The sequence below is a fragment of the Pezoporus wallicus genome, unplaced genomic scaffold (genome assembly GCF_028554395.1).
Source record: "Pezoporus wallicus isolate ANWC-B61680 ecotype Strahan unplaced genomic scaffold, APGP_CSIRO_Pwel_v1 scaffold_6446, whole genome shotgun sequence".
Lineage (NCBI taxonomy): Eukaryota > Metazoa > Chordata > Aves > Psittaciformes > Psittacidae > Pezoporus > Pezoporus wallicus.
This window is the reverse complement of record NW_026636264.1, coordinates 1,036,255-1,049,589: the sequence shown is the minus strand read 5'-3', so window position 1 is coordinate 1,049,589 and position 13,335 is coordinate 1,036,255. Positions and strand designations below refer to the sequence as shown.

General features: G+C 38.6%; 1 protein-coding gene across 7 annotated transcripts in view; it reads left to right on the top strand.

Moving 5' to 3' along the window:
* Window positions 1–10,634, top strand: part of NUP58 (nucleoporin 58) — a 37,851-nt gene extending 27,217 nt beyond the window's left edge. For 6 of the 7 annotated variants that reach the window (XM_057399600.1, XM_057399599.1, XM_057399598.1 and 3 more), the window contains 2 exons: window positions 1,881–1,976; window positions 4,655–6,705. In XM_057399600.1, the coding sequence (XP_057255583.1) occupies window positions 1,881–1,976; window positions 4,655–4,824 (266 nt within the window). In that variant the 3' untranslated portion in view covers window positions 4,825–6,705. Of the gene's footprint in view, window positions 1–1,880; window positions 1,977–4,654; window positions 6,706–10,501 lie in introns of those variants that run through there. The other variant, XM_057399603.1, reaches the window with a different exon arrangement.
* The last annotated feature ends 2,701 nt before the right edge of the window (window positions 10,635–13,335 follow it).

The window sequence follows — 13,335 nt, the reverse complement described above, 5'->3', positions numbered from 1 at the left end:
CAATTTTACCTTAAATAATTGTCTTGAAATTGATTTTTAAATTTACCTGTATCCTTTCCCATCAGATTTTTGATTTTTTTTTCAGATAAACAAAAGTCTGTACACCTAAACAGGAAAAATAACTGAGAATAGTGGGGTAAAAGGAAAGTATTTCTGAATTACCAGGTCATTTCCACAATATTTTAAATGCCTTATTACAAAGCAAAACAAGCAAAAAAACCCCACCACAACATAGAATTCTTCTTCTTTAACCAAAGAGGCTGGCAAGATTAGTGAACATATATAAACAATCTTTAATTTACAATGTAAATTAAAGCACACTTTCTTTTAAATTGACAGACAACTGCTTCTAGTCTTATCTTGGAGGCCTAAATGGTGTTCTTTTTGCTAGTTCTCTGCAAAAAGAACTAGCAAAAGGTATTTGTTTGCATTTCACCTGCTCACTGTTAATTTGCAAAGTTTTGATCTTTTGACAAACCAAGGCGGCTATCTGATAGAAGCAAATGTAGAAGAATAAAGGGATACATGCAAACTACCCTGTAGGTGTAATCTTGGAAACAAATTGGCAGAATAATGGGTTCTGTTTTTTGTTTTGGAGGGTTTGTTTGGTTTTTTGGTTGTGTTTTTTTTTTTTTTTTTACTTTTTGATCTTAGGGCTTTTTTTTTTTAACAGGACAATTTTTAATGTATACCCTTGAAGTATGATTTTAATTGGGAAAATTTGCTCTTTCCATGAAATTGTGATTTATTTTTTTTTTGTCAGTGATAAACACAGGCTTTTACATTTAGGTATATAAGACATATAATGTATAGATTCTATGCTTCATTAAATATTTTCAGTCACCTTGCCCTGGCCATTGATAAATAATTTCAAGCTAGGTGGGCCAAAGCGTGTATCATTTAAATAAACTATCTTGCATTCAAACTATAATTGCCATTATATACCCTTAAAACTTAACTTGATTTAGAAACTCTGGAAGACTAGAGAACACTGCTTCAGATAGTGTGTTCAATCCTTACTTGTTTTAAAATCTAAAAATTACTTCTATAAAGAAACAGCTCAATTTTCAGTAAAGTACAGGTATTTTCTCTGACATTTGAAACTTTAGGGCATAATTTCCTCAAATACAAATAGTGTTCTCTTTATGAAAACCTCTTAAGACAGCCAAAATTGGAGGATATATTTCTGTTCCTGTCTGGCATCCTTCTCAAACTTCAAATACCAACTTAATTTTGCTTTGAAGGGGGTCTCACAGTGTGAAATAATGAAATTTATATTATGAAATTATAAATGTCAATTACAAAATTAACAGAATTAGTTTTAGTACAGCTGTATGTTTATGGCTGTCCTTATGTGATGATTTTTCACATTGAATATTGTGAAATTATGTTTCTGTTCTGTATTTAACCTATTTTGTGGTTTCTTCCTAAACTGAAGAAAATCTTTAAGCATGGAGGATTAATTTTTTATCGTTGATGAAGATTACAGCTTTCCATAATAGAAGTTGTAACCTGTGTATTAATTCTTAGGTTTGGCTCATTTGGTTACCGTTTTCTTGCCAGTTTAACAGCAATTCAGTAGCAATTTCATGAACTGATAGTTTACTCACCTGTTTTTGTAGGGTTTTTTTATAGCTTTTCCTTTACTTAGTTCTGTATTTTGTGTGTTTTTCTCTGATGCCTTCCTGTATGCACTGTTTTCGTAACATAGTGCTGTGTTGAGAATAAAAAACTATTGAGGCAATAATCTTAGGAATATTTGCTTACCAAATAAGGCTTAAGGTTCTGTTTGGTTTTAGAATACTTGCCCAAAACATACGTGTCTTTAATTGCTGTGTCTGTAATTTTTTTGTTGTGTGTCTTTACTATTATTCTACTAGGATTTGGAAGTAGCTCTGCCTTTGGAAGTAGTGCCACAGGACCATCATCATTTGGGTTTGGAACTTCAAGTAAACCATCAGGAAGTCTAAGTGCAGGTTGGTTTCTGTCTCTTGAATTCAAGTTTGTCTTAAAGCAAAAAGTGTTATAAAGAAACTGATGCAATCAAGTCTAAGAAAGCTACTGAAACAAATGTACCTAAAGTTGCATGTATATATAACGATTAATGTAACTACTTACTTGCTAAATACACATTTTCAGAGTTTTTAGGGTTCTGTTAAATATCTCCTAGGTAGACAGTATTATTTTTTCCTGTTCTATGGTATCTGTTTAATTAGGAGTGGAAGCAGATCAGATGTATCAGATTGGATCAGATGCTCTGTGAGGCACAGAAATGCAGTTACGACTTGACTGCATAGACTATACAGTTACTAACCTGTTGAAATTAATGTAGCAATTTGTGACAAATACAGCAGTAATTTGACTTCCTGTATTTACAAGTAAAGTTAAAATAACTATGTAGAATCCCAGGTTTCCTTTAAAGTGTTTATGTGCTTATCCTTTCTATTTGAATAGTAAATTATAGGTACTGTATGTCTGTATATCTCCATAATTCATTGATCTAACTGTTTTGAAAACCTGTCTGTGGAAATGGCACTACTCTACTCATTTTGGTTTTTTGGTTTCATTTTACTGGTCATGAGAAAATACAGATGCAATTGCTCCTTAACTCGGATTTCTGAAATCTTAGTCACCACTATAGCTTTCATCTGAAGCCAATAGCTTACTATAGTTTCTCTTACAGTCTTTCTTCAGTGGCAGCTAGGAATATCATGTCTCCTTGGATTGCCTTTTGGTGTAGTATGTTTCTTTTTTAAAAGCAAAATGTTTAACTGCTATTAATACAAATATAACAAATGTCTGGTATTTATTAGTACATTAGCTTGGATGAGCATCTTGTTAGTTGCTATGCATTTAATTTTGCTTTGTTTTTTCCCTGGTTAGTGATGTGTTATGCTGTCAAATTAGACTTATGAAGTACCTTAAGCTTTGTACTGTAAGGTGGAAATAGCTTACTAAGATGGCTGGGTAACACGCATGAATGTGTAATAATGTATAGTAAATTCTTGATAGAATATTGCTGATTTTGCAATATGCAGGGTCTAAGCATCAACCTGGTTTTGCTTTGTTATCTTCATATCGGTAACAAGTGAAAAACTTACACTGCTTACATCTTTATCCTGTAGCTCATTTTTCCTGAGCCTATATTAAGTTATAGTTCCATAAATAATATATTGCCACATTTCAAGCTGCTGAGTTACGAAGTACATAATTTAGGTTTTCATATATTAAAAAAATATAATTAGAAAACTAGTTGTATGGATCAGTTGTCCACCACTGCTGAGGTATCAAATCAAAAGCAGCAATTCTGTCTTAGCTTACTTGGTGGTATGCAGAGACAATTTAGGTGTCATTTCACTGTGCTTCTCAAACCAGGCTTTGTCATGGTGTCAATGCCCCCAGTCTCTTTAGCAGTGAAGGAGTTGGACCCAATAAAATTATGATTGTTTTCAGTTATCTCTAGAGTCTCACTACAGAACATGGTAACCTGGAATATAAATTAGTAAATGTCATTCCTGTCATTTTGTGTTTATAAAATCAAGTGGTCATGAAATCCTGATCTAGACTGGGATTATGGACTAGAAACTTCCATAGAAAAATAGTAGCCCAGAAGCACATTAACTTTTATCTATTATATCTAAAAATCCAATACCATATGGATCTGGATTCTGTATGATCTCTAATTTAGTTTTATTGGGCATATGTAAATGGGTTTGAATTGAGGCCTGAAGCCAGCCTGATTATATATCTTTTTTTTATTTTATTTTTAATATGTCCCATTTCTTAGATAACAACATTTAGAGGATCCTGAAACAATATTCTGCTTTGCGTTATTGTGTGATAGTTGTATCTTGTTTCTGAATCCTGTGCTTGAAAAAACTAGGAAAATAAGGTGGTGAATATGAGTTATGGGACATTCTGAATACAATCCATGTGTAACTGTGAGCAGCTTTTAGATACAAAGGCTATAGGAAATGTAGGAACAGTTGCATATGCTTCTCTCCTTATATACTAGGATGAGAGACAAATTAGTCCACAGAATTTGTGGTGGTGGGGGTGGGACGGGACAGGACTAGATGATCTTAAGATCCTTTCCAACCCTAACCATTCTATGATTAGGATTTTAAGCCTTTTCTGGATATCATTTAAGGTGCGGTCTGTGCCACATACATTATAAAGACAGGTAAAAGTAGCCTAGTCAGCAGGGCACATGGTTGGGAGTTCCAACCCCAGCTTTGCCATTTACCCGCTGTAACTGAAGTGGGTGGGCAATGGTCTGCTTGTACTTCTGTCTTCCCTCTCACCCTATGTATGCAGAATATGTTTAGACTGAGAACTTGAAAAGCTACAGTTCTTCTGTTGTACAGTTTCAGTGGGACTTTTGGGTGCTACTGTTGTATGGATAATGGTAAGAGACTTGCGATGTAGGATATAATTGTTTACAACCGCTGAGGTAGACTCTGTTAGTGCTATAATACCAGTTGTCATAGCAAGTCAGGTGTGTTAGCAATGTGGCATACTGTCATAGATCCATGTTAGTATAAAATGTTACAAATATGGGTAATAAAGTGGCTGGTGTTCGTAACACCAAGGAGAACAAGTTTGCAATCCTGATATAACTTATGTTTTATAATGTTTTTCCCTCCCTCATAAGGCTTTGGCAGCTCGACTACATCTGGGTTTAACTTCAGCAATCCCGGCATCACAGCATCAGCTGGCCTGACATTTGGGGTATCTAATCCTGCATCTGCAGGCTTTGGGACAGGAGGGCAGCTTCTTCAGCTGAAGAAACCTCCGGCTGGAAACAAGCGAGGGAAAAGATAGGCACCCCTAAAGGGAAGGGGAAGTGAATCAACTTTGTTCATCTGAAAAGTCTATTTTTCTAGATTGATGCATTGATTAAATTGCATCCCAGGAGATTTATAAAAGTTTTGCTACTCTTCCCTAGTCTGAAATACAAAATGAAGTCATATTGAACAGCTATTTTCTTGTGAATAGAAACCTGTTTACGTATTTTTATTTTTAGCCCTAGTTTTAGAAATATTCTATACTGCATTATTATTAAAGAATCTTGTAAAACCATCTATTTAACCTAATGTTAGTAGCAGAATATTTTTTGTTAATAAGCTTTATACCATAAGAATATATGCATATTTGGGTTTTTGTACAGATAAAATATATTCTAGTACAAATACTAGAGTTCATATCTTCTGTTCCTGGATATGGCCTTTAAATCTACTTCAGGGTGGTTTTGTGTATATGGATGTAAATATATACAGTACAGTGCACACATCTGTGTGTATATGTATGTGTATATATATGTATAAAATACAGATGTGCAAACCTTGCCCCATAGACAGGTCTCCTTTGTGTGTTTTGTTTCTCAGTGTTGCTCCATGGTCCCTTATCTTGATGTTCCTAGGAATTTCAAATAGTGGGTCCTGGGCTGTGTCATCATTGCTTCTTGTGTTTTGTTGTTCAAAACCAGCTGAAATACAATGTTTACTATTTCATAAAGTTTGGTAAATAATGGTTAATAGCTGGATTTTTTTTTAACCTTTTTCTTGACCCATTTAGCAGCCAACTCTAAAGAAGAATCCAAGATTTTGACAAAGACATTTCATAGGTAAAGTTCCCAAACTGGTTGGTTTTGTTTTTTCTTGGAGCTGAGCAGTAGGGCATCACAGCATTTCAGCTGAAAGCTCAGGATGCCACATGGTCTGTGTGCAAGCAGGGAGTTGTCAGCCTGGATGTGCTTTTCCTTGCAATTGAAGGGATTAGGATATGCTATTCTAGTGAAAACCTGAATTAGCTTTTACAAACCAGAGTTGATTCATTAGCTTGTCATCAGTTCTGCTAGTATTGACTTAAGAGCAGTTGCGTATCTGCTTTCAGTACAAGGTATCGTACAGTCAGTTACTGCTAAAGATTGGAGGATGAAAATGGTGTAATTTGAAGGTTAAAGCTATTGCAACAGCAGTTGATGAACCTTGCCTGTTACAACATCATAGCTTGTTGTGCTGCATCTCACATTTGATGTGCGCTAGAAATAGCTGTGAAAACAAGGAGGAAATAATCATCCGTTGAACCTGTGCAAATAAAGATACAGGTTGAAGTGAGAACATGAAACTTTGGAGCTGAGTTGCTTTTTATGTAGTTTTGTATATAATGTGCATCCAATGAATATTCACAATCATTTTCACAAAAGCACCTTTTTTTCCTAAAGCAGTTACAGTGCATACGATTTTCTAGTACCAAGTCATTTGCTTTCTCTTAAAGTGTTATTACCATTTTGTAGTATGTTTTGGAAATGATGTTTGCTTTCGGCAGTGATTGCTCTTTGACATACGTTCAGTTTATCACTCGATCTGATAAAATTAAGGGAAACTGAGCACAGAATTCTTCACTTTTATAATTGTTTGTTATTGCATCTTTGTGAGCAGCCTCTTAGGAAAGGGTATAATGTGGGGTTCTTATGACTTGGAAAAATAAAGTTTTCAGTTTATTTGGATTTTAACCCTTTCTAAAACTCATTGGGCTGCAGTCAAAACCATAATGTTTGTATTCCTTACTGCTTTTTTTTAATAGTTAATATGTTAAACCACTGGACTCTTGTATTAATTTGTGAAAATAATTCTGAATGTGTACTGTTTGTCCATATGTGCAACATAGCATTGTGAAAACAATAAAACAATAATGCTGTGATCCTTGTAATACATATTTGCCTATTTGAAATATAAATTCCTGTTGTTCTCCCATGTTTCTGGAGAAACAAAAACATCATCAGCTAATACGTACAATTGTTTTTCCTAGATTTTATATAATGCAGAATTGATCTTGCTGAAGTTAGGGCCTTGGTCTCTGGTTTGAAAGGGGAGGAGAGGTGAAGGGAGGTATTGTGTTGTGGGTTTGTCTAGAATCTCTTCACAGTGTGCTATGTAAATGTACATCGTGCTGTAATGCAACACAGCACTAGGCATGGCTTTGGAAATTCAAAAGCAGTGGGAACCTTCTGGGTACCAGTATTCTGCTTCTTTTCACATGAAGGCAACAATTATGTCCTTAATTTACCCTATATGAAAAAGTGATTGTGTAATAGAATAGCCATATGCTGGAGTACAAACTAAAGTCAAAATGGGATTTGAAGTAATTATATTCCCAGAATATTACTTGGGTGGCTGACTTTAGCCATGATTTTCAGGGATCAACATTGTATATGCTGTGTCAAAGGATAATTTTTAATTTAGAGACCTGTAATATAATTAGAGTGCAAAATACAAATACATTCAAGGTGTGGTTTTCTACAAGGCAGGGTAAAAAGGTGACCTGTACTTAAAACACCATGAAATGAAATCAAGTCTGGATTATTCTGTAAAGAAAGAAAAATACGTACCAGAGGAAGACTGAAGTCGTATATGTAACATGTGGCTCTCTGTTAGTTTATACCTTGTGCAGCGGTGTTGTAAATTTGTTTGTGACCTCTCACTAGAAGTAACTTGGTTTTTCTTCACTGTTGTCTCTACAGTGCACATCTCAGGAGGTAGGATAGCATTGTGCCATAGATTGTTTGCTTCATGATACTCGCCCTGGTCCAGCATCTCAAAACTTTCTTTACGCTCACACTTGTCTTTCTTCCTGAGAAGCTGGCTAGCTAAATACTGCTAAACTTACTGCTTCATTGCAGACTGGGAGGGAGGAGGTTCAAATAAAGTGCAGTTGAATAGCGTTTATCTTCCTTGCCACAGGAAATCCAAACCCAGCTGTAGCCCCCATCTATGTATTCATTACATAACTTCATTTGGAACCTCAGTTGCTTTTATAGCATCATTTTAAAAATTAAGACAAAGTTCAGGAGTAAGTTTAATGGCCTTTTTCCCCTCTTTGTCAGTGATAATTCTTTGTTTTTTCCCAGATTGAAACTCATGCTCGTAGTAGAAAAAAAAATCCAGAATGAGTCATATTGGCTCTCATGTGTTATTAGTTTTAATACCTGGAAAGTCTCAGCAGAAGGTACGAAGGAAGCACCTTTTAGGTTCTTAGTGAGAAATTAAAAGTAACTGTATAGAAACCCCCATCCATGCTGTTTAGCATAAATAACATACGCTCTATAAAAGTTTGTTTCCCTAAAACTCTTATTTAGGTTCATAAGATCAAAGAACTGACTATGCACAAACTTTTCAGTGATAAATTAGGTTTTGGACTAATTGCTGGGATTATGATGTCAGGCTGTTTCCCTATTCCCTCACAGTAAGTGCCTTTCGACACTGGGCAGTATCTCCAGACTCCAGTGGATGGTTAAAGTGTTACAGTAGTAGATTTTACAACTTCTTGTGAAGGTGAGCAGCTGGGCTTGGGGAGGGCAGTGACACTGAGCTGATGCCCACAGCAGCTCTGGAAGGCAGCAGTTACCCACTGCCACTGTCCATGGAGCCTTGACCCAGACATGCAGTCTCCACCCAACCAGGCAGTTAGGTTGCTTAAAAGGAGGATGGAGGTGGTGAGGGGGGAGGAGAAGCATGGGGAGAGATGAAGGGATGTAGAGCACAAGGCTTCCTACTGTGAACAGGACAATTTGTTTTAATTCAGTTTGGGATCATTTCTTCTGAACTGAATGTTGAATATTTGTATGTTGATATTTTTGTAGTTCCAAATCAGCAGCTTGTAATGGAATCTTTTGTGTTGGCTGAATGTTGCATTTAGTAGGTAGAAATAGATGATTGCAGTAGTTTCATTTTCTGCATGGTTGACATTTTTTACCTGGGGGGGAATCATAAATTAACTCCATAAAAGAAATAAAACATAAAATTAATGGAGTCCTATCAGGATTCTCATAGCTCTGTGGAGAATTTTGCTTTCATCAGGTGGCAGAAGCCTGCCATTACATACTACCACTATCTGTCACTTACTAGTAGTCCTGGCTCACCAGGGAGGACCCAGTTTACTGGAAGTTAGCAAATGAGACACCCATCTACAAGGGCCAGCAAGAGGACTGAGGATACTAGAGGCCTGTCAGCCTGCCCTCAGTGGCAGGGAAGGTTGTGGAGCAGATCATCTTGAGTGCCATCACAGTGCATGTACAGGATACCCAGGTGGTTGGGCTCAGTCAGCATGGATTTATGAAAGGCAGGTCCTGCTTGACTAATCTGATCTCCTGCTGTGCTAAGGTTGATGAGGGAAGGTCTGTGGATGTTGTCTACCTGGACTTCAGTAAAGCCTTTCACACTGTTTCCCACAGCATTCTCCTGGGGAAACTGGCTGCTCATGGTTGGATGGTTGTACTGCTTGCCGAGTAAAGCACTGGCTGGATGGCCAGGCCCAAAGACTGGTGGTGTAATGGAGTTAAATCCAGTTGGCGGCTGCTCACAAGTGGTGTTCCCCAGGGCTCAGTATTGGTACCAGTTCTGTCTTATCAGTGATCTCAGTAAGGGGATCGAATGCACGCAAGTTTGAAGATGACACCAAGTTGACTGGCAGTGTTGATCTGCTGGAGGGTAGGAGACTACTGAGGGATCTGGACAGACTGGATCAATGGGCTGTAACTTAACTGTATGAGGTTCAACAAAAGGCTCAGTCCTGTATTTGGGCCATAACAACCCCATGCAGTGATACAGGCTTGGAGCAGAGTGGCTGAAAAGCTGCTTGGCAGAAAAGGTCCTGGAAGTGCTGACTGATGGCCACTGAGCATGAGCCAGCTTGTGCTCAGGCAGCCAAGAAGACAAATGGCACATGGCTTGTATCAGACACAGTGTGTTCAGCAGGGCTGGGGCAGTGAGCATCTCCCTGTACTCAGCACTGGTGAGGCTGCACCTCAAATCCTGTGTTCAGTTCTGGGTCCCTCACTACAAGAGGGGCATGAAGGTGCTGGAGTGGGTCTAAAGAGGAGCAACAAAGCTGGTGAAGGGTTTTTGATCCCCTTTTCCAACATTATGATTCTATGTCACTTCTTTATTTTTCAGGTCATTCACATTTTCTCACTCTTTGTTTAAGGTAGAAGGATTTTGTTAAACTTCAGTATTGGAATGAACATTCTGACCCATTTGACTCCAATTGCTATGAGGTTTATGACTTAATTCTTTTTTACTCAGCCTCAGGGTTTTAACTTTTGTAGCCCGTCACTGCTGTTGAAATGCCACAGTGAGGAGGTGAGTAGGTGATGTCTTACTTTAGCTTTGATAACTTTCCTAAACAATGGTTTACTTTCCGTTTCCTCACCTTTTAAAAGTAAGGAAAGTCTGGCTCATAATGAACAGGTTTTGATTAAGTTCAGAAGCTTCTTATAAACTATAAAAGTTTCTGGGTTGATTTTACTTCTGTTTGAGTATAGATCTGTCCCCAACAGGGTATTGGGTCAGTTCTGTTGAACACCTGCATAGAGAACTCGGAGTACGTACTCCTGTGCTAAACACATCAGTAGCTGAACAGGTCAAAGGTATTTTACTTTGATTGTTCAACTAATGTTTCGGACTGATGGATTTCCTTTTTTCTTTTGTCTTCAGTGCAGCTGTCACTCTACGGCGTGTGCTTGGGCAGCAGAGGCAGGACAGCAGCTTTCTAGATGAACTTGCTTCCAAAATCTGGTTCTAAATAGAGGCTGATGTATCTCCTAGGCAAGAAATCGCTTGCTGGCTCTGTGTGTTTAGTGTGGCATGTTGTGGTAACAACATATGCTTCAGAGGTGATGATGCCAGTCACAAAAGCAAGCTAGGATGATGAGGTTTTGATCAGACGTCATGGTGTGGTAAAAAGGGAAAGAAGCACAGACTTGATAAACATTCAAAATCAAGCTATTTTATTATATGAAACTTGAAATTCTGAAAAATACCATGCAGTCTTAATAAGACAAGAAAGGGGTAAGTTCTCCGGGGGAAAAATGCTGTGAAAATCAGCTTGAGTACACCTTTAGTTGGGTGGAACCTTGGGAGAAAAAACCATGCACAAACAGCGTACAGCTGGGTAGCTAAAGCCAGTCTGTTAACTCCTTGGTTAAGCACCTGGGCAGAGGCTGCTCTAAACTGTAATAACACCAAACCCCTCTAATCCTGTTAGCAGTGTTAGCATTTCTTGGCTGTTTGGACTACCTTTATTTTTCTACCAACATACACAAAAAGGAATCAAACCTTTGAGCACAAACACTTGCTGTTGTTCTGTTGTTCTACCCAGGGATATAAGGTAAGGTATGTGTGATAAAGGAGCTCTTACTGGAAAAAAAAAAATCCATCTTTCAACAAAAGGCTTGGGTTGGGTGGGTCCAAATGCCAAATGGATGCAATGGCAGTGAGCATTTAGGCCAGTACTGCCCTAGATCTTAGCAGTGTGCGACATCTCTGGAGGTGTGGCTGAACATACCTGTATCTTAACCAGTTTCACCTTTGTTGCTTCATGCAGCTGTGCTTTTCTCAGCCCACCCATGTGTTGCCTCTTTTATCCTTAAGAGCAATGCCAAAGGCAGCTACTGTGATTCTGATTCAGCATCAGGTTGGACAAAGTTAACTGAGAGAAGTGGTAGCAAGAGGAATGTGCTAGCCTTAATGCCACAGCTATGAGCCTTAGCAATGCACGTTCTGTTGGTTTCAGATGGGAATGGTCTTTACCTTTCTGGCTGCTGACTGAGGGAACTGGGGGCTGTCTGAAGGAACTCTCTGCAGCTAACATTGCCATTGCTTGCCCCCATAGCAGCAGTATAATGCTTAAGCTACAAGAACAGTTTTCAGTGGGCAGCCAAGTGTTTGCATACCTCCAACAGCCAAACCAGAAGCAAGCCTTATCCCCGAGGAGGGTCAGACCTGCTCTGGCCATTAGCTAAGCTTATGTGGTATAGACCACAAGGGCAAAGCTCCTGCTTCATCCCATGGTAGCAAAGTGAGGTTGATGCTAAGCTCTGCTCTGATAGTAACAAGGGAAGGCTTTAAATGTTGTTTATGTTGTCTTCAGGCATGGTAATGCTGTGTTGGTGCCAATAGTATCCTCCTGCTTGTATCGGAGATGTGCAGAAGGGGCTGCAGCTGCAGGGAGGCTGCAGCAGCTCATCCGTGTTGCCCTGTGCTGGGCAGGAATCACTGAATTAAGGATGCAAGTCTAATGCAAATGCCTATTAGCTGAAATTTGTATTCTGTTAGTAACAATATCTTGCTAGAAATGGTTTTCTAACTTGTCACTTTATACTTGAGAAGTGTCACCTTCCTCATCACCTCTCCCCATGCTCTATTTCCAGTGCCGCAGCAGCCACTGCAGCTGTTATTTGTTGCTCTGTCATGGTGACACCAGCACTGTGGTGGTCACGGGGTTTGCCAGGCATTGGAGCTGCTGAGAAAAATGGGGGCAAAAGGGATATGTGGGCTCAGGCAGGTGAATGGTGCTAGTATTCCAGCAATGATGGAAGTAATAACATATAAAACTACGCACTGTTGCAGAGTGATGGATGTTTCATTTAAAGTTAGCCCTCAGAATGGTGTTTGGGGAAGAATTGCTAGATTATATCATCCTTAAAATAAGCTGCATTTGAGCTACGCTACTGATGTCAAGTAAAACAGCAAATGATGCAAGCAGATACAGTCTTTTACTTCTTTTGTAAGCAATATAAAAAATTCCTGATCTAGAACATGTTCTCATAAGCATTGTTAATTTTCTGCACCAGGTTGCTGCTTCTTGCTCATCTGCACTAATAATCCCCGTATAAAATCTCAAACTGCATATTAAGCTGTACTAAATCCCACTGAACCATACAAAGAGAAGCAGCACTTTTTTCTTGTCTGGAGCTCATTAATCTGACTGTACAGGCAGCAATCTGAGCTGCAGCTGCATAGCGATGCTGCTTGCACTGTGTGGTGCCTAAATCCTTGTCTTGTGCTATGGCATCAGGAGCCGAGCAACAGTAAATTTGTTTTTAAATTATTCTTGGTTCTTTCCTCCTGCATTTGATGAAATAACTTTATAATAACAATGCCTTGTCAAATTGGCCAGTCTCAGTGGAAGGGCAGGCTGTGGGAAGATGGAGTTAGTCCACAAGAAGTAATTCTTCCTCTCTGTCTGAGGAAGGGAAAAAAATCTAATATTCTTTTGTTTTTTGCTAGTGGCTGGAGTGGTTGGTTAGAGCAGACAGAATCATTGGATTATGAAACAGCCCCCGTTTCAGTTTGAGATGTGCCCATCAGCTTTGTGTCCAGGTCTTTATATATTGTAACAGCAATCTGTTGTGTCTGCAGTTAAGCAGGAGCGCCGAAAAATAATGTACTAAGACTCCTGGGAGAAGAGCATGACAGCTGTATTGATCACAGCTGAGTAGCTGGACAATGCTAATGAAGTCCCTAAAGCCCCAGTCTGAGGAGGCTCAGTCTT